This window comes from Sarcophilus harrisii, chromosome 5 (genome assembly GCF_902635505.1).
Source record: "Sarcophilus harrisii chromosome 5, mSarHar1.11, whole genome shotgun sequence".
Lineage (NCBI taxonomy): Eukaryota > Metazoa > Chordata > Mammalia > Dasyuromorphia > Dasyuridae > Sarcophilus > Sarcophilus harrisii.
This window is the reverse complement of record NC_045430.1, coordinates 149858693-149878350: the sequence shown is the minus strand read 5'-3', so window position 1 is coordinate 149878350 and position 19658 is coordinate 149858693. Positions and strand designations below refer to the sequence as shown.

The window sequence follows — 19658 nt, the reverse complement described above, 5'->3', positions numbered from 1 at the left end:
TAAGCCTGGAAATAGCTCACCAGAAGCTGAGCAGAGTCTGACAGCAAGGATGGCTTTTGGCTGCTGAGAAGAATGGGTTTTATTTTCTGGAAAGGAGCCACCCTCGCATGGTAACTGAGGTTGCCCTGATGGCTTATTCACCCAGAAAGCTGGTGTCCATGCATTTTGGGTCCTAGGCTGAGCATCCGGCTGATTTATCAGCTGCAGTAGGATTTCTTCTAAAATCAAACCCACAACAACTGCACAAAACCCCACAGTTTTCTGAGTGGAAAAACAATGCTGGAGACTGAGCAGTGGAAGATTTGTTCAGGAGCCAAGGGAGGTGTGCATCCTCACAGATCTGAGAGAGGGTTGAGGCTGCAACATTTTAAAGACCCACAAGTTCAGAAGCCAGAAGTTCAGGGAAAGGAAAACTGTCATATTGTCCTTTAGAGCCCTGCTTCCCGTAGGGGAGGCTTCCCTGCCACGTGCTATTCTTGATCCCAAACTGGCATCATTTAAAACTGCATTGTCCCCATCCATCATGTCACCTGCCACTGAAAGCAGCTGCTTTGGCTACCTTGTGAACATGACCTTGGTTTATTTGCCATCCAAAGGTGAAAGAGCCAGACTGCGTTGCAGAATGGGCTGTCATTAGTTTCTGCTCTTGCTTGCAAACAGCTTGTGATGTGCTCTCTGCCAAGTGCCTGACAATTTATGGCCAGAACATGAGCTGTCAGGCACAGCCTTTGATGCCTCCAACCAGCGATGCTTGTTCATCACCTGTTAGGCACAGGAGTAGACCCTCCGTCATGGATGAGAGCTGTCAAACTCTGGAGACCTTCCTGAGTGTTGGAGGCAAGTGGCGGAGAACAGAATGAGGTCTGTGCTCTCCTTCTCTTATCGATGGGAGCTTCCTAGTCCTCGGGCACAGAGCCAGGGCGACCTCGACAAGCCCAGCTGCTCTCGCTGGCCTTGAGTGCACATCTCTCTTGCATTTCTGCCAGCTCTTGAACTCTCTCAGAAAGAAGAACCCTTTTCTGGTCTTGAAATAGTGGAATAAATATGGAAGGGGCAAGATTCATCCGAGAACTTTCAGAGGGGGAGTTTGTTTTTAAATTTCTCCACTGTTACCCTCTTTTTATTCAAACAAATAAATAAGACTCGCAATGTGAATATAGATAGAGGTAGGAATGCAGGAGGCAGCAAGAGTGGGAGAAATGAGAAGGAATAGCAGAGGTGTGTGCGGGTGAGTGTTTAGTAACTATATCTCTGGGGAAAAATGTTCACAGGACACACTTTTAAGTGTAATCTGAAGTTTTAATATTTTCTTAAATCTAGACAGTCAAAAAGGTAATAGAATAGATCAGGCTCTAATTTGTAGCATCAGTCAATTTTCAGGGTGTAAATGCTCACATTGAAAATTTAACAATCAGCTCTCCAAAACCACTTCATTCTTGGGTTTCTTAACATCACAGATCTGCTAAAAACTTATAAATAATATAGACAGGAGTAGAAAAAATTGAATTGGATTGTACTGAAAGTTGTAAAGCTTAGTTGCAAAATCCTAACTGTTCCAGTCACTGGTTGAGTGTCCAAATTCCTTACCCCCTCTACATTTTCTTGTTTAATGTGAAAGATTTCTCATTCCAACCATAATAGGGGAAAAAAATTATTCTGTTATCCTTCTCACATATTACTAGTCACTTTGCTAGTGTTAGCAATTCTGGAAGAGACTTAAAGGATACATTTGAAAATTTGTTAAGTTCCATTAGGGCAAAGAGTATTTTTGTTTCATTTTTGCACTCTAATGTCTTACATGTAGCAGGTAAATAGTGTTAGTGGGAGTAATAAAAATAGTAATAGCGAGCATTGACATAACATTTGTAGGTTTGCAATATGCTCTACATAGGTTATCTCATTGGATCATAACAAGGAAGTAATTACTATTATTATTCCCATTTTATAGATAAAGGAAACTAGGCTGAGCAAAGTAACTTGACACACAGCGAGTCAGTGACTGAGGCAGGATTTGAACCCAGTTTTTCTGACACTAAGTCAGACTGTGCTATCTACTATTACTAGTAATAATAACTATACTATTTTAATATATTTAACATCTACTGGTCATCCTGCCATCTAGGGGAGGGGGTGGGGGAGTAAGAGGTGAAAAATTGGAACAAGAGGTTGGGCAATTGTTAATGCTGTAAAGTTACCCATGCATATATCCTGTAAATAAAAGGCTATTAAATTAAAAAATAATAATAACTATACTGATGATAATGATGATGATAGTAATAGCTCCTTCAACATCCAACTCATTATCCAGGTCATGTCAGGGAGGAGGGCAACATCAAAATATATTATATTATATTATGGTATATGATAGGGGATTGCCGATGCTCTGGGAGACCTACAGTAAATATGAAAGCCTAGAGAATTGTGAAACACTGATTGAATTAGTACCCTGATCAGTATATTGTAATTGTTCCTATTCCTTGGTATCTTTGTGAGGATAAACTTAGTTAATTATAATAATAATAATTATTATAGTATAATTTACATAATACTATTTATATTTTTAATATTTATATAATTTATGTAATAATAGGTTTGGAAAAATCTTATTTTATCCTTATAACCACAAGAGTTATGGCATTATTTTTATACCCGCTTTATAGAAGAGGAAATAGAGAATGAGAGAAGTTAAGTAACTTGCCCAGGATCACACAGCTAAGGAAGTATCTGAGGCGGAATTTGAACTCAGGCCTTCCTGACTCCAACACGAGTCGCCCTGCCACTTAAAGTTGCCTTGATGTGGAGGACAATGGAGCACGTCCTGGAACCAGAAGCAAGCAAGATATATTGGAAAAGCTCAGGAACACCAGAACCCCATCTGCTGGAAATTGCCTTGGTGCAGATGGCAAGACAACTAAAGCAGGCAAACCAGGTGTGTGTGAAATGTTCTCAAGATATGAATGTTTTCATTATGTACCAGTGATACATTATGACAAAACTGGAAACGGATATTACCACTTCTTAAGTATGAGCTGCATCTAGCTTTTTGTAACTGTATCCTCGGCAATAAGTGGCAAAACAACTCGCTGCAGCTCGGTGTTGGGAAACCATGAGAAAGAATTCCTTTCTTAAGCCTAGATTAAATAAAATAAGAGGAAATTAGTGTATTACCTAAATCTGAAGCAAGGAAAGCTAAAAAAGATGTGAAGGCATTGAAAATCTGCCCTTAATAAAGACTCTTCGGGTGCTATATATAATGAGACAGATAGCAAAATAAAGCCACTGTCTCAAACAATTTTAAAGAGATAGGCAGATTTCAACTAGAATTTCAAGAACTCATTTAGTGTATATAGGAATATGTATATATACACATATTGAGAGAGACAGAGTCAGAGAAAGGGAAGAGATAGAGACAAAGAGACACACAGAGAGAGACAGAGACAGCAAAACAGAGAGACAGAGAGAGAAACAGAGAAAGGCAGATAGCGAAAGAGAAGAGAGAGAGTGATGGAGATAGAGAGATGGAGAGAGAAACAGCCACAGAGAGAAAAAAAAGAGAGACAAAGAAACACAGAGAAAGACACAGAGAGAAAAACAGAGACAGAGAAACAGAGAGACAGAGACAGAGAGACAGGCAGAGAGAGGATATAGAGAGACAGAGAGAGACAGAAAGACAGGCAGATATATATATATATATAGATATATAGATAGATATATATATATATATATATATAGAGAGAGAGAGAGAGAGAGAGAGAGGGAGATAGAGACAGAGAAACAGAAAGAGAAAAAGAGAGACAAAGAAACACAGAGAAAGAGAGAGAAACAAAGATAGACAGATAGAGACAGAGAGTCAGAGAAAGAGAGAGAGAGAGACAGAGGCAGAGAGAGAAACAGAAAGACAGACAAAGAAACAGAGAGAGGCAGCTAAGTAGCATTGTAGATGAAGTGCTAGGCCTGAAGACCTCCTATGGTCTCCATTTGCCTCAGTTTCCTCAACTGTAAAATGGGAATTATAATAGCACCTCTCTTCAGGTTGTTGTAAGGATCAAATGAGATATTTTTGCAATATACTTAGCGCAATGTCTGGTCCACAGTAACACTGACATTGAAAGTGACATTACTAAGTAACATTGAAAGATTCCATGAGTATCTAACCTGTAAAGTTATAGGAAATTGGAACACTATATTGGTCAGTCAGAGGGTTGAAAGAAATGCAACATCACAAAAAACGAAGGTTTGAAAAGGTATAACAGATAAATTTTGTGTAAAGAGAGGTAACTTTAACTTCCCTGCAAAATTGCAAAGTCTGTTGACTGAAATGCTACACAGCAGCATATGATTTTCTAGTAAAGTGATTTTCTACTTTGCTTCATCTCTAATGCCATCATCTTTCTTAGCAGAAAGCATCCCTTATTTATCACCAAGTAAGGAGAACACACCAATGAACCCCTCTAAATATAAGCTGATTCCTTGCTTATGTATTTCACACTAAACGTTCATAGCTTATATAGCTCAAAAAATATAATCACTTACAAGAAAACAACATATCAATTAAGAAGCAACAAGGGCATGCCATGAAGCGTCTTAGATGTAAAGAGCAATTCATTATTAACTTGATGATTATTGATCAAGCCACTCAAAAGTGCTCTAACATTTATACCACTCTTATTTTCATAAAACCTTTGACCCAGTACTGCATCCATAGCTTTATAATGCATTGTACATATATAAAATGCTCAAGGAGACTATATGTGCACCTTATGGCAGAGTCTTTCAAGCTTATATTGGTCTGATCAGGCACAGTTGGACAACAACATGACATGTGATATGACTCTAACCTAGTGATGTCATTTTGGTCCTCTTTGAGAATGAAGGACAGCCAAATATATAAAATATTTCCAAACAGTGAAAGAAAACTGGAAGATCTGATGTCAATGTAGAAAGCTGTTTTCTAATCAAAACACACCTCCAATACAATAATATCAAGAAAAATCAAAATAAAATGTGGGATCTTCCTGAGAGACAGTTTAAATGTGTTACAATTCAGCTTAACCTGAAGTCTTCTATCTTTGCTCAGGAATAGGACTAAGTATGGCTTCCAAGTCAAAAAGGAAGTCACGTCAAAGCATTGCATTACTTAATCTATATGTATGACATCAAGTTATATGGGGGCAGGAAGTGGATAGAGTGCTAAGTGGGAGCCAAGAAGTCTCATCTTCACAAGTTCAAGCCCTGCTTCAGATACTTCCTAGCTGTGTGACTCTGGGCAAGTCACTTAACCCTGTTTGCCTCAGTTTCCTCATTTGTAAAATGAACTGGAGAAGGAAATGGTAAATTACTCTAGTATCTTTGTCAAGAAAACCCAAAATTGGGTTACAAAGAGTTGGGCATTCCCCTGAAAAACATATTAAACAGCGACTTCATCCTGTGGAAACTTTGTCATTTGGATTTTAACTATATTCTTCTTAATGTGTGCCAAGAAAGAATAAAGACAAGATTTGAACACTAAGATCAAATTAAACTAATGGTTGAAAGAAATACTGAAAAATACCTTAGTTTTCTCCAGGCAAAACATTATTGAACTATGGAAAGATTAGTGCTTCTTAGTAAAAAGGAAGAAGAGGATTGATAATTGTTCTTAGGTCACTCAATTAACAGTTTTAAATTTACATAAATGCTTTTGGAATAAAGAGAACATTTATAAGAATAAAAGATAGTGTTTATATACTGCTTTAAGGTTTGCAAAGTATTTCACATATGTTATCTCATTTGTAGCTGACAAATGGTATATGCCACTGGATTTATCAATTAGAGCTGAAAGTAGATTATCTCTGGCCAGAGACTATAAACTTGCTAAGCTTTGTCTTTGTTTTTCTAGCTTTTTAGCACAGAGTAAATGCTTAATAAATGTTTCTTGATTATTGTTTTGTTATTTTTGTTGGTGGAATCCATGTAGAAATTGCAATCCTTTTGTTATTCTCTTATAATTCAAGTTCTGTAGTCTGTTGATTATATGAACAAATTGCTTTTTTTTTTTTTTTTGAAATTAAATATCTAGGTGGTGCAGTGGATAGAGTAACCAGCCCTGAAATTAGGAGGAATGGAGTTCAAATCTGCCCTCAGATACTTAACACTTCCTAGCTGTGGGATGCTGGGCAAGTCATTTAATCCTAATTGCCTCGGGAAAAAAATTTTTTTTTAATTAAATGAGATTATTGGAATTAAAATCTCATGGTCTGTATATAGTCTTTAGATAGATACTAGAAGTTGCTATCCCAATTTCCATTTACACTGGCAAGCCAGATCTCCAGAGGATAGTTAGATTCTAGGAGTGCCCCTGAAAGACAGTGCAGCTCTTCTAATATTATCAGCTCAAGCTCCCATTAGTGTGTTGTCCCTAACATTACCCATTATAGTTACTATCACAATTATGTATGTCATTGATTGACCTAGTGATTAATATCATAATATCATGTAACAAATAATATCAATTATCCTTTACAAAGGTATATATTATGAAAATATATAGTAAGATCCGAAATACAAAATCTCTACTTGCTTTCCCCAGAGCTCCACTTATAAGGACTTACTCTCTTCTATACCATCTTCATCCCTGGGAAAAGTCAGCTCAAACTCGTATTTGCTGCAAAGCATTTGTCCCTACTAACCTCATTTCTAAATGCAGTATACTATTAGGTGATCTGTTCTCTTGATGCAAGGAACAGCATCTTGGCTACTAGACTGATTTATTGCCATGATGGGTTAAGATGGTTTATTTTTTTCTTTCCTGAGGCAATTGGAGTTGTGACTTGCCGAGGGTCACACAGCTGGGAAGTGTTAAGTGTCTGAGGCCAGATTTGAACTCAGCTCCTCCTGACTTCAGGGCTGGTACTCTACCCACTGCACCACCCAGCTGCCCCTTAGATGGTTTATTCTCAATATCATGCTGGTGCCTCACTCAGTTTGTTAGCAAAGTCCATTATGGCCTTCAGTTTCTGGACTTGCTGGAAGCTTGCTCATCTGACCTTTTAAAGTTCAGAAAGTCTTAGTTATCTTCAATATTCCTTCAACTAAGAGCAGGAAAGAAGTGACACACAAAGACAGAAGCAATAGCAGAAGTTGTCTGCTTATTATAGACCTTGGACTAGGTGGGGACTAAAATGCCTAAGGCCATACCCAGTTCCTGCTTAGTAGCTGATCAAAAAGTCCCTCTTTGCCACAGAGTAAATGGATAGGAATCAGTCATGTTCCAAAGTCCATGAGAGGGATTGCTTCAGGCAGAACATGCTGCACATGCTAATAAGGACTGGGTACTTACTAGCCAGTCACCTACTACATAAAATCTCTTTGAAAGCTTCTTCAGGGTAACTCCAATTAAAGAGAGGAAAATAGGAATGGCATGGACCTGGTTCTCCCAAATTTGAGTGTTTGGAAAGGGAGCTGATAATTAATCTTGGAAAGAGCCAGATAGTAAAGTTTCCCTGTTCTATCTTTATGAGGGCAATGATTAGAGACAAAGAAGATCCCCAAAGTATACCAACTCCCTAGCTAACAGTAAAAATACTTTAACATAAAAGTTAAACATAAAACATGCAATTGTTTTAATCTTATATTAAATCCCATATTTTTAATTGCATCTTTCAGTTTAAAGAATATGTAAGCAATATTAGATGTGAAGAAACGAATAAAAATTGTGACCTCTTTCTCAGTAATTAATTAGCTTGGTCTTCTATTCTACTTCCTTTAGTATTATTTATTTAATAAACTGGAGACCTCCTTTATCAATAGTAATTACTCTTATTTCTCTATATAGTAAATTCATTAATTCCTTATAATTCAATAAATATTGTTATTTAAAATATATAATTGATTGATAAAGGAAATACATGATAACAAATATATAATCATTTGCAATATTTTGGTTTAATAAGAAATGTCACATCTAAAGTCACCTCAAACCCTCACCAAATCAGCAATTTGCTTCTCTTCATTTGTGAAAATGAAGTATCATGCCATTTAGTGTCTTTAAAGATACTAAGTAAAATCTTTCAAAAATTCTCTTCATGGTATAGCTAGGTAATCTTGTAGATAGAATACCAGCCCTAGAATCAAGAGGACCTGAGTTCAAATCTAGTCTCTGACATACTTGACACATTAGGTATGTGACCCTGAACAAGGCACTTAACCTGAATTGTAGCTCCCCCCACCTCAAGAATCCTCTTCATAAGATAAAGGTGAAGGAGCTTGATCAAAAATGATTTCTCTACCTCCTTTTTTGCTTTCCAGCTTCCCTCTAACCATGACAAAAATAGTCTCAGATTCTCTTAAGCTACCATTTTAATAGTGTTTCTCCATAGTTTATCTCATAGATCTTCATAGATCAAATGGGAAAAAAATACCTTCTTTAAATCTCAAATAAAATAGGTTGTGGTCTATATGTTGAATCAATATAGTCTTAGTTGTTAGTCTTAAGTTGTTGGCCCAGATCCATCTAGCTTTGCTCCTCTAATCATCACTCATGTAAAGAATCATAGGATAATAATAATATTATGATGATACAATTAATTAATCATAATTCTAGTGCTGTAAGGGAGCTTGAAAGTTATCTAGTTTAATTTCCTCAGTCAGTCAAACAGCAAGCATTTATTAAGGGCTTACTATATACCATAAAACATTAGAGATATATAAACAAAAAAGGCAAAACCTCACCAAACTTAAGTGACTTGTCCAAGATCATAAAAGTTATAAGTGTCAGAGTTGGGGCATTAACTTAGGTTCTGTGATTTCAGGCTTTGTGCCCATCATATTGACTCCACAATTTACTCCACAAGTTACTACTTGTGTCCATAATGGTCCCCATAAGGGACTCCATAAGGGAAAGGAAAAATAACAGAGGTTCTGATAGGTCGCTCTAAGACTTAGCACAAATAGTCATAGGAATACCAATGTTGCGATTAAAAAAAGGAGGGGCTCAATTTGGAAGGTAGAAAGAAGAGGAAGAATCAAAAAATAGAAGGGTAAAGAGAGGCTGGGGAAAACAATAGAGGAGAGGCAAATAGGATAAAGAAAAAATATCTGACAATTTCCCTGCCAAAATAATATTTCTTTACTACTTTGAAAGATGTATGACTTAATCAGTGTGGGCACTCTCTATGCTAACCCTTCACTGTATAGCTTAGCAGATGTCTTCATAAATTCTTATGGTCAAAAAAAATTCATCATCTAAGAACCAACCTTCTGGTCATTTGTCCTTTAGCAATCAGCTAGCTGATTCTCAAATGAGAATCATCTAGTTCATCACCAATTCTGTCCTCCTTCCTATCTTGATAGGACTTTCCATAATTTGTAGTATTCTACTATAACCTTTGAAATCTCAGGGTCATTCAGTATGTGACAAAGCAAAGCAGTAGAATTTCAGTGTAGGTGAAAATAGCACAAATAGCCTTTAATTCTTTAAAGAACCCTTCCCCAATAGCCTTAAAATCTCTTTTATTCACCTCAAATATTCATTGAAAGTGTTTCAAAGAAACCAAATGGCTTGGCTGGAGTCATATTAGAGAAATGATGTAAAGCTAAAGAGGCAAAGAATTGAGTACCTGAAGGTAAACTGATTGCATGCAGAAGGGTTGTCATTAATGTCTTCAATGATGAAGGTTATCTGAGTGCGGTTCTCCTGACCCCCTTTGGGTCTATCCTTCACAAGAACTTCCAGAAGGATGTTTGGATTCTGTTTCAATTTGCCAGCATCTCGATTTATTCTACTGGCTATTTGAATGGAACCAGTCACTAATCAGATAGGAGACAAAGGTAAGAACTTGCCCTTTTGAAGAGGAAGAAAGAATAGTTACATAGATGCTTAACTAGATTTTATAAGCTTAAAAAATTAGGAACAAGATATTCTTATATGACAGTGGTCTGTGATGGGGTGGAATTGGTTTTCATCAATTTTGGAAGTTCATCAGGCCAAAGATTTAGTAATAGCATGGCCATCTAGGCCAGCTCCTTCATTTTATGGATAAGGAATCTGAGATTCAGTTAAATGATTAGTCCACACTCACAGCAGAGAACTAGTAGCAGGGAGAAGTTTCAAACTAAAGTCTTTTGAATTCAAATCCAGTGCTTCTCCCACAGTGTTAGAAGACATATTCCTTCGGAACTCAAATTAGTGTTATAGTGTTCAATTACTTTCTTCATTCCCCATTTAGGGTTTTCTTGGCAAAGATACTAGAATGGTTTACTATTTCCTTCTCAAGCTTGTTTTACAGATGAGGAAACTGAGGCAAAGGGGGTTAAGTAACTTGCCAAGGATCATACAACTAATAAGTGTCTTGAGATCATATTTGAACTCAGAAAGGTGAGACTTTCTCTGGCCATAATGCCATCTAGCTGTCTTAAATTAATTGTTGATATTCAGTCATGTCTGACTCTTTGTGACTCCTTTTGGGTTTTTTTTTTGTTTTTTTGGCAAATTAAATGAATTGGTTTGTCAATTCCTTCTCCAGCTCATTTTACAGATGAGGAAACTGAGGCAAATAGGGTTAAGTGACTTGCTCAGGGTTGCACAGCTAGTGGATATCTGAGGCTAGATTTGAACTCAGGTCCTCCAGACTCCAGAGTTGGCACTCCACTGTCCCTCCCAAATTAGTATTACAGGATATTGAAATTAATTATTAGAGAGAATTGAGATTGTAATAGGACAGGACTAGATGGGATAGGGCTGCCTGAATGTGTAATAAGTGTAGACATCTTGTGTAGATATAATAAGTAGTGTGTATATATACATCTCTATATATGGTGTATATATATAATAGTTATAATAAGTGTAGATATCATGTCAATGAATAGGTATAATCACATCTTACATTTATCTAGCATTCTAAGGTTTGCCAAGGGCTTTACATACAGCTGGAGGCATCTGGGTGCGCAGTGGATGGAGTACCACACTGTTCCCTATTGTACTAGATTATTTTCTCTTTCCTGCAAGTTCTAGTCTTTGAGACCTTACTAGGACAATGAGAAGGTAAGTGAATTGCCTAGGATCACAGAGCCAGTATGTGTCAGAGGCAGACTTGAACCCAGATCCTGGCTACCTATCCACTCTGCCAAATACAGTGGTATGGAAGAAAGGGCAGGAAAATGATGAAAGGAGAGAAGTCATGACTGAATATGGCCACAAGAGCTTTCCCTGTTATTATAAGATATCTTGGTCCCATAGAGGACCATCGTCCATTGGTCAATGTGATCCTCTGCAATATTATACCATAATAATAACAATGGTCCCAGTTCTCTGACAAGTTTAAAGAATATGTTCAAATTTAACTGAATAATAATAATAATAATAATAATAATAGTCCCAGTTCTCTAACAAATTTAAATCACACTTCAAATTTAACTATTGTTAAAGTAAGCTAAGTAAGCTCTACAAATTAACAGAGGTATTGCTTCCTTTTCCCCTTCCTCATCCTTTTAAGAAAAAGTATGTGCAAAAAGTGCAAAGTGCACACAGCCCTCAAAATTACAGAGTTTTAAGTGCCTTATTGTTCCACTAAGATAGCCCATATATAAGCCTATAGGCTTATGCAAAGAAAGCCATATGAAAGAGAATGTCTTTCTTGCAATAAAGAAGCATTTCATTTAACCCTTTTCCTGTGACATGGCCTGGTACACTCTTGTAAAGCGAAGAGCAGAACCCAATAAAACATTGGATTTATGGTGCTTCTTACAAAGATATCAAAGTGCTATTTATCAACTAATTCATCTCTAACAATACCTCATATTTGTCCAGGTAAATGTGTGTGTGTGTGTGTGTGTGTGTGTGTGTGTGTGTGTGTATGTATCCATTTAATATTCTTTAACTGGTTCCTCAAAATAAGGTAAATTAACATTGTAGAGAGAAAAACAACAATAACAACAACAATACAAATCCTTATTGTAGAGGTCAATTAGTTCCATAGCAACAGTGTTATAAATAGAAGATGTTTCTTGGGATACCAAATTAATATTAGAGACTTCAAAATTAGTTGTTACAGAGAATTGAGACTGTATTAGGGCTGGGCTGAACTGGATGAAGCTACTTGAATGTCTAATAAATGTAAATAACTGATATATGAAGTTTATCAGAGAATAACCATAATCATATCTCACATTTATAAGTTTGCCATGGATTTTATATATGTCTGAAAGCACTTGGATGAGATAGTGAAAAAAACCTGGAGTCAGGAAAGTCTGAATTCAAATTTGACTCAGTTATCTATTAGTTTTGTGATCCTGGACAAATTACTTAACTTTTGTCTGCCTCAGTTTCTTCATCTGTAAAATGTAGATAATAAGATCACTTATTTCTTAAGGATGTGATCAGGATAAAAGAGAGATTTGTAATATGCTTTACCAACTTTAAAGCATTAGTAAACGGTAGCTATATATATGTATATATGTGTGTATGTACATACATCATACACACACAAATATAAAATTTATTCCTCACAATAAATTTGTGAGGCAAATTACTATTATATAGTAGTCCAATTTTGTAGAAGAATTGTGGCTCATAGCCTCAGAGTAATATGCCTGGGACTAAAAGACTGATAGATGTAAAAAAGGCATTCACATGACCAAATCAAAAGCTGCATATGGCAGGCTCTGTATGTGCACATGTATGTGTGTATGTGTCTTACACTGGTTTATTATGAAATACTCATTGTGGGTGGTGAGTTGATAGAGGAGCCTGCCCGTAAAGTCTTCATCATCCGGATCCTTGGCTGTGATGTTGGCTACAATAGTCCCAGGGCTCAGCTCCTCTGGAATTCTGTAAACTCTTCTTGAGCTGAAACACAAATAAAGCAGGGAAGCAAGTATGGATGAGGTGATGATCTAGATTAATAAGTAGAGAGAAAATGAGGTCAATTTTCATACTCTCTCCTCCATCTAATCTCTGGGTGTGATTCTCTGGAATTTCTCAGGGAATTCTTCCAAAGATCAACCCAGAAGGGCTAAGGATGCTGCTGCAGGATAAGTTGTAGCAAGATAACTACAGAGCTGCATCTGAGAAATTGAAATCCTGTTTCCAACAATTAAGATTTTAAACATAGTAATGGGAATCTATTTAGAATCAACAGCAACAGGCATGGACCCACACTTAACACCGTATACCAAGATAAGATCAAAATGGGTCCATGATTTAGACATAAAGAACGAGATTATAAACAAATTGGAGGAACATAGGATAGTTTATATCTCAGACTTGTAGAAGAGGAAGAAATTTGTGGCTAAAGACGAACTAGAGACCATTATTGATCACAAAATAGAAAATTTTGATTACATCAAATTAAAAAGCTTCTGCACAAACAAAACTAATGTAAACAAGATTAGAAGGGAAGCAACAAACTGGGAAAACATCTTCACAGTTAAAGGTTCTGATAAAGGCCTCATTTCCAAAATATATAGAGAACTGACTCTAATTTATAAGAAACCAAGCCATTCTCCAATTGATAAATGGTCAAAGGATATGAACAGACAATTTTCAGATGATGAAATTGAAATCATTACCACTCATATGAAAGAGTGTTCCAAATCATTATTAATCAGAGAAATGCAAATTAAGACAACTCTGAGATACCACTACACACCTGTCAGATTGGCTAAGATGACAGGAAAAAATGATGATTGTTGGAGGGGATGGGGGAAAACTGGGACACTGATACATTGTTGGTGGAGCTGTGAACGAATCCAACCATTCTGGAGAGCAATCTGGAATTATGCCCAAAAAGTTATCAAAATGTGCATACCCTTTGATCTAGCAGTGTTTCTACTGGGCTTATACCCCAAGGAGATACTAAAGAAGGGAAAGGGACCAGTATGTGCCAAAATGTTTGTGGCAGCCCTGTTTGTAGTGGCTAGAAGCTGGAAACTAAGTGGATGCCCATCGATTGGAGAATGGTTGGGTAAATTGTGGTATATGAATGTTATGGAATATTATTGTTCTATAAGAAATGACCAGCAAGATGAATACAGAGAAGCTTGGAGAGAATTACATGAACTGATGCTGAGTGAAATGAGCAGAACCAAGAGATCATTATATACGTCAACAATGATACTGTATGGCTCAAAAAGTTATCAAACTGTGCATACCCTTTGATCCAGCAGTGTTACTACTGGGATTATATCCCAAAGAGATTATAAAGAAGGGAAAGGGACCTGTATGTGCACGAATGTTTGTGGCAGCCCTTTTTGTAGTGGCTAGAAACTGGAAACTGAATGGATGTCCATCAGTTGGAGAATGGCTGAATAAATTGTGGTATATGAAAATTATGGAATATTACTGTTCTGTAAGAAATGACCAACAGGATGATTTCAGAAAGGCCTGGCGAGACTTACACGAACTGATGCTAAGTGAAATGAGCAGGACCAGGAGATCATTATATACTTCAACAACAATACTAGATGATGACTAGTCCTGATGGATCAGGCCATCCTCAGCAACAAGATCAACCAAATCATTTCTAATGGAGCAGTAATGAACTGAACTAACTATACCCAGAAAAAGAACTCTGGGAGATGACTAAAAACCATTACATTGAATTCCCAGTCCCTATATTTATGCACACCTGCATCTTTGATTTCCTTCACAAGCTAATTGTACAATAATTCAGAGTCTGATTCTTTTTGTACAGCAAAATAATGTTTTGGTCATGTATACTTATTGTGTATCTAAGTTATATTTTAATATATTTAACATCTACTGGTCATCCTGCCATTTAGGGGAGGGGATGGGGGGGTTAAGAGGTGAAAAATTGGAACAAGAGGTTTGGCAATTGTTAATGCTGTAAAGTTACCCATGTATATATCCTGTAAATTAAAGGCTATTAAATAAAAAAAAAAAAAAAAAAAAAAAAAAAAGTAAGTATATTATGAGGGAAGATAATTATCCCAATATAAAAATGGTATAAATGGGTACACATGCTAGTTGTTATAGGTCTTGTTCTGTTAGTTTAAATGACAGGCACAATTATTAGAAAATGTATAATAGTATTGGTTTAAAAAGTATTAAACTGAAAACCTTCCATTAAAAATAAATAAATAAATTAATTAATTAATTAATTAAAAAAAAAAAACAATGATACTGTATGAAGATGTAATCTGATGGAAGTGGATGAGTTTCAATTGATCAATGATGGACAGAAGCAGCTACCCCCAAAGAAAAAAAACACTGGGAAATGAATGTAAACTGTTTTCATTTTTGTTTTTCTTCCCAGGTTATTTCTACCTTCTGAATCCAATTCTCCCTGTGCAACAAGAAAACTGTTTGGATCTGCACACATACATTGTATCTAGGATATACTAGGACATATTCAACATATATAGGACTGCTTGCCATCTAGGGGAGGGAGTGGAGGGTGGGAGGGAAAAATCGGAACAGAAGTGAGTGCAAGGGATAATGTTGTAAAAAAATTACCCTGGTATGGATTCTGTCAATAAAAAGTTACTATAATTTAAAAAAAAAAAAAAAAGAATCAACAGCAACAACAACAAAAGTAAATCCTGAAAGGCAGGGAATCTCTTGTTAATTGGTCATTTGTATTAACCAATTATATAAATCCCCCCCCTAGTTTATCTGGATTATAATTTCATGAAGTATAAACACTTCAGAATTCTATGTAATTAGTACCTTGGTCCTATTGCATTCAAGTTTTTTTTTTAATTCTGAAATTAAACACTAAAGGGGGAAAATGGGAATTTATGTGTGTGTGTGTGTGTGTGTGTGTGTTTTGTACAGCTCCATTATCAGTTATGTGACGTAATGCATAGCATGCTGGACCAGGAGTAAGGAAGGAATGCACATTCTACTTCATATGCTAGTTTCCTCATATATAAAATGGAAGTAATAATAATAGCTACTTCACATGATTGTTGGAAGGATGAAATGAGATAATTTAACTCATGGAAATTAATGAGTACAGCAAGAAGTTTTATTCCAACGGGAAAGACAACACATAAAGGGAATATTACTCAAGGGAGCGAGGAATGATCTAGGAAGTCACAAAAAAAGGTGGATAGAACTGTAGAATGGTCCAACACGAGCAAATCTTTTCCAGAAGTAACAGTAGTACCTTGGTTCTAAGAGCAAGAGATGGAAAAGAGGGATCTGAAGGAGGATGGAGTACTCAGCAAGGCAGAAAACAGCCAGAGTGAAGAGGAGGACTCCTGATCACAGAGAAAGAATTGGGAGAAACCTGGGTCCAAGCTCTGACTCTCTCACACCTGGTGTGTGTTTGACCCTGGGCAAGTATCAGATAAAATACAAGCTTTTACATGACAAGTCCTTAATAAATGTTTGTTTGAATTGAATTGGATAATGCATGGTTCCATAAAATAAACAACAGCAACACCCTAAAGAATTTCTACTTTTAGGATGTGATAGACCCTGCCAAAACATGCAGCTGTTTACAAACATGTTTGCTCTTGCATGGGCAGAGCATCTGGGCAACTGACAGCCTCATCATTTTCCATCTGGATGAGTGGATGTCATCTGAAGAAAACTTCTGCTAGTTTCTTTTCCTAAATCTAAAAGGAGAGCGACGAAAAAGGTTCTTGACGGATCTCAAGAGTGAGGAAACACCCGACCAAGGTGCTGCTATCTGTGAATTGTGCTGTGAGTCAATCACTTTACTTAGGGACAATTTAGTATGAGCCAAATATCTTTACAAATTCTGTCTCCTATGAACTCTGAAAACCAACTCACTTTCCCCTTCAAGATCCTGTTAACCTGATTTTCCACTTCTCTGATTAGTGCAGTGCAGCAGAATGCGCTTGATTCGAGTCATACTCCGCCTTTCGCTAAAGGGCTGTTTGTGCGTCAGCAGTGATGTATGGTGACAGATCCTGACCCTGCATCCAGTCTTTGATGTCACAGCCTATTTATAAATAGGCCATGCTGTGGCTCAGAGATGTGGGGTGTCAGCTAAAATCCCTATTTGTCTAGATTTCATGCAGGAACCAGCACTAATGCATTGTTTGTTCCTTCCAGGAGATACTTGATACTGTCCCAACTAAGCTTAGAGCAGGTAAATTTTTCACCAACCAGGTATGGAAAAGTTTCATGTTTAAGGTATGTATGCTAAGTTATAGGACTGAAATGTCAAGAACGTTAAAGTAGAGGTCACAGGATGTAGGTAGAGAGCTTAAGGGACTGTCCAATTCAACACTCTCATTTTACAGGCAAGGAAGGTTAACTGATTTGCCCAAAGTCACACAGGTTAGCATCAGAAGGGCAAGGGAAGGAGAAATTAATTCTGTTTATAATTAAGAGATATGGTCATTTGTCACATATCTTGGGTGGCTCTATAACAAAAGATTTTGTGGTTGTTAAGGCATCTCAGTAACAAGAAATGATATATGTGTGTGTGTGCGAATACATCTTTATTTCTATATACATATATATTATATATGTAGTGTTTTTAAGTTTGCAATGTATTTTACATTCATAACTTCATTTGAGTCTCCCAACAGCCTTATGAGATATTACAAATATCATTCTTGTTTTAGGAAAACAGGGTAAGCAAAATTAAGTGACTTTGCCCATAATCACAGAACCATTAAGTGACAGAAGTGGAATTCAGCATAATAGATAAATACATGTAAAACCATCAACCCCTCATTATATGGAGGAGGAGATTGAGGGCCAACATGTCCAAGATCATCCAGATAGAAAGAGGCTAAGGCAAGATCTAGATGTCCCTTGGTCCTGACTCCAAAGCTCATCTTCTTTCCATTATGCTACAATATCTCTCAATTTCCTGTTTCCAAGTCCAGCACTCTATCTACTTATACCAGGCTGCCTTTCATCTTCCATTGGCTTTATTCACATCTGTAAATGTAGTTAAACTAAACAACTGTTTTTCACATTTTCCTAGTGACTAATTCATCTCTTGCATGTGTTTTGGGGGACCAAAGAGACAGGCAATAAAAGATACTGTGCCTCTGTAAGCCAAATAACAAAAGTATACTAGGGTAGGACTTCAAAGATGGAATAAGAAAGATCAGAGCATGTAATGGTGACTATACCCACTGAGTTAAGCCATCAAATAAAATTATATGCTTTCCCCATTACCCAAAAATAGATACCAGGCCTTCCTCACCATAGGGAACCATCCCAACATCTTTTTTTCCCAAAAAGGTAGGGAAATGAAAAAAAATATATAAAAGCCTGGATCCAGAATGAATTGATGAGAGAGACAGGTAGACAGAGATAGAAAAACAGACAGAAAGTCAGAGAGAAAGACACACAGAGAGAAACAGAGAAACTGAAAAATCAGTCATTGCTTTCTTGTCTTTCCCTTAGGATAAAGATCAGCAAGCATGAAAGCCCTTTGAAATTGAGCCTCTCCACTTTCCCACTTCAGTGAGGGATCCCTTAATCTCTTGCAAAGAACCAGAATAGGAGAAGGGGTGAGCTTTGGGCTTACCTGGTAAAGTAAGGACTTTCATCGTTAACATTTATGATGTTTATTAGGAATGTTCTTGTGGTTTTAAGCCCTCCACTGTCCTCTACTTCTACATCAATCACATAACTGTCAGAAAGAAAAAAAATCTAAGTTAGGGTTTCAGACGTTCAAAAATTGTGAAAAATGAAGTGAGAGGGAATGGTGAGAAATGACCCTCTTCTTTTCCCTCAGTTGCCAAATGATGCTTCTCAGAACAACAAAAGAGCCCCAAAGATAAAAGTGAAAGTTAAGATGTCAGAACTGGAAGAAACCTCAGTAGCCATGTAGTCCAAAATCCTTATTTTATGGATGAGGAAATAGTCCTGCTAAGATTTAAGTGACCTGCCCAGGATCCCACAGATAGAAAATGGCAATGAGGTATTCAAGCTCAGATCCTAGGAGAACTAATTCAGTGCTTTTTGATAAGATCTGAGCAAGAGAACTGAGTAAGGTACAATCAGGAGAAATTGTCCATTCTTCTTCCATTTCTTCGAGACTCTCTATTTCTTTTCCTTTTCTTTTTTTCTTTCCTTCTGAGTAACTCACCTGTATTTTGGAATCTTACCTGCAACTATTTCACGTGGACTGTGCCTCTATTCTTTTAATCACAAAGTAGAGAGACCTAAAGTTAAATTCAGCTGATTTAAGAGCCCCACCCTCCCCTTTCCCAGTTACTTTTACGGAGACTATTGCATGTTTCCAGCAATCAAAACTGAGTCAGTATAAAGGTAGTCCTCCCCTGCCATTTTTTATTTTCAGGATGGAGGGAGGAAGGGTGATGAGACAAAAGGACTGAGTAAACTTATTCAAATAATTTCCTCAACTGTGGTTTCCATGTTTAAATACTATCTTCGTGGAGTGCAGGAGGGAAACAGAATACTGAAGGTTACATAAACACTCCTCTCTTGAAAAGCCTTCATCCATAATGTTTCCTCCATCAGTGATTGCACTCCCATATCTTCACAAATGCATCCAAACAATTATAAAAGAAAGGGCATTGGCCAGTCCCTACCTGTTGTTTCCTGCTTCAAAATCAAATGTTGCTGTGGAGAATAGGATGCCATTTGGAGAGACACTGAAGTACTTCAAGGGAGAGATCATGGAAAACTAAAAAAAAAAAAAAAAAATGATTATGAGTGAGAGGTAGTGTCTCTTTTCACCAAAGGAGTATTTGTCTAG

General features: G+C 36.9%; 1 protein-coding gene across 1 annotated transcript in view; it reads right to left on the bottom strand.

Moving 5' to 3' along the window:
* CDHR3 (cadherin related family member 3) overlaps positions 1-19658 on the bottom strand; it is a gene marked incomplete at its 5' end in the record, with an annotated part of 88878 nt that overhangs the window by 35662 nt on the left and 33558 nt on the right. Inside the window, 4 exons of the mRNA XM_003771487.4 lie at positions 9597-9786; positions 12675-12823; positions 18462-18566; positions 19492-19586. Coding sequence (XP_003771535.2) covers positions 9597-9786; positions 12675-12823; positions 18462-18566; positions 19492-19586 — 539 coding nt within the window. The remainder of the gene's footprint in view (positions 1-9596; positions 9787-12674; positions 12824-18461; positions 18567-19491; positions 19587-19658) is intronic.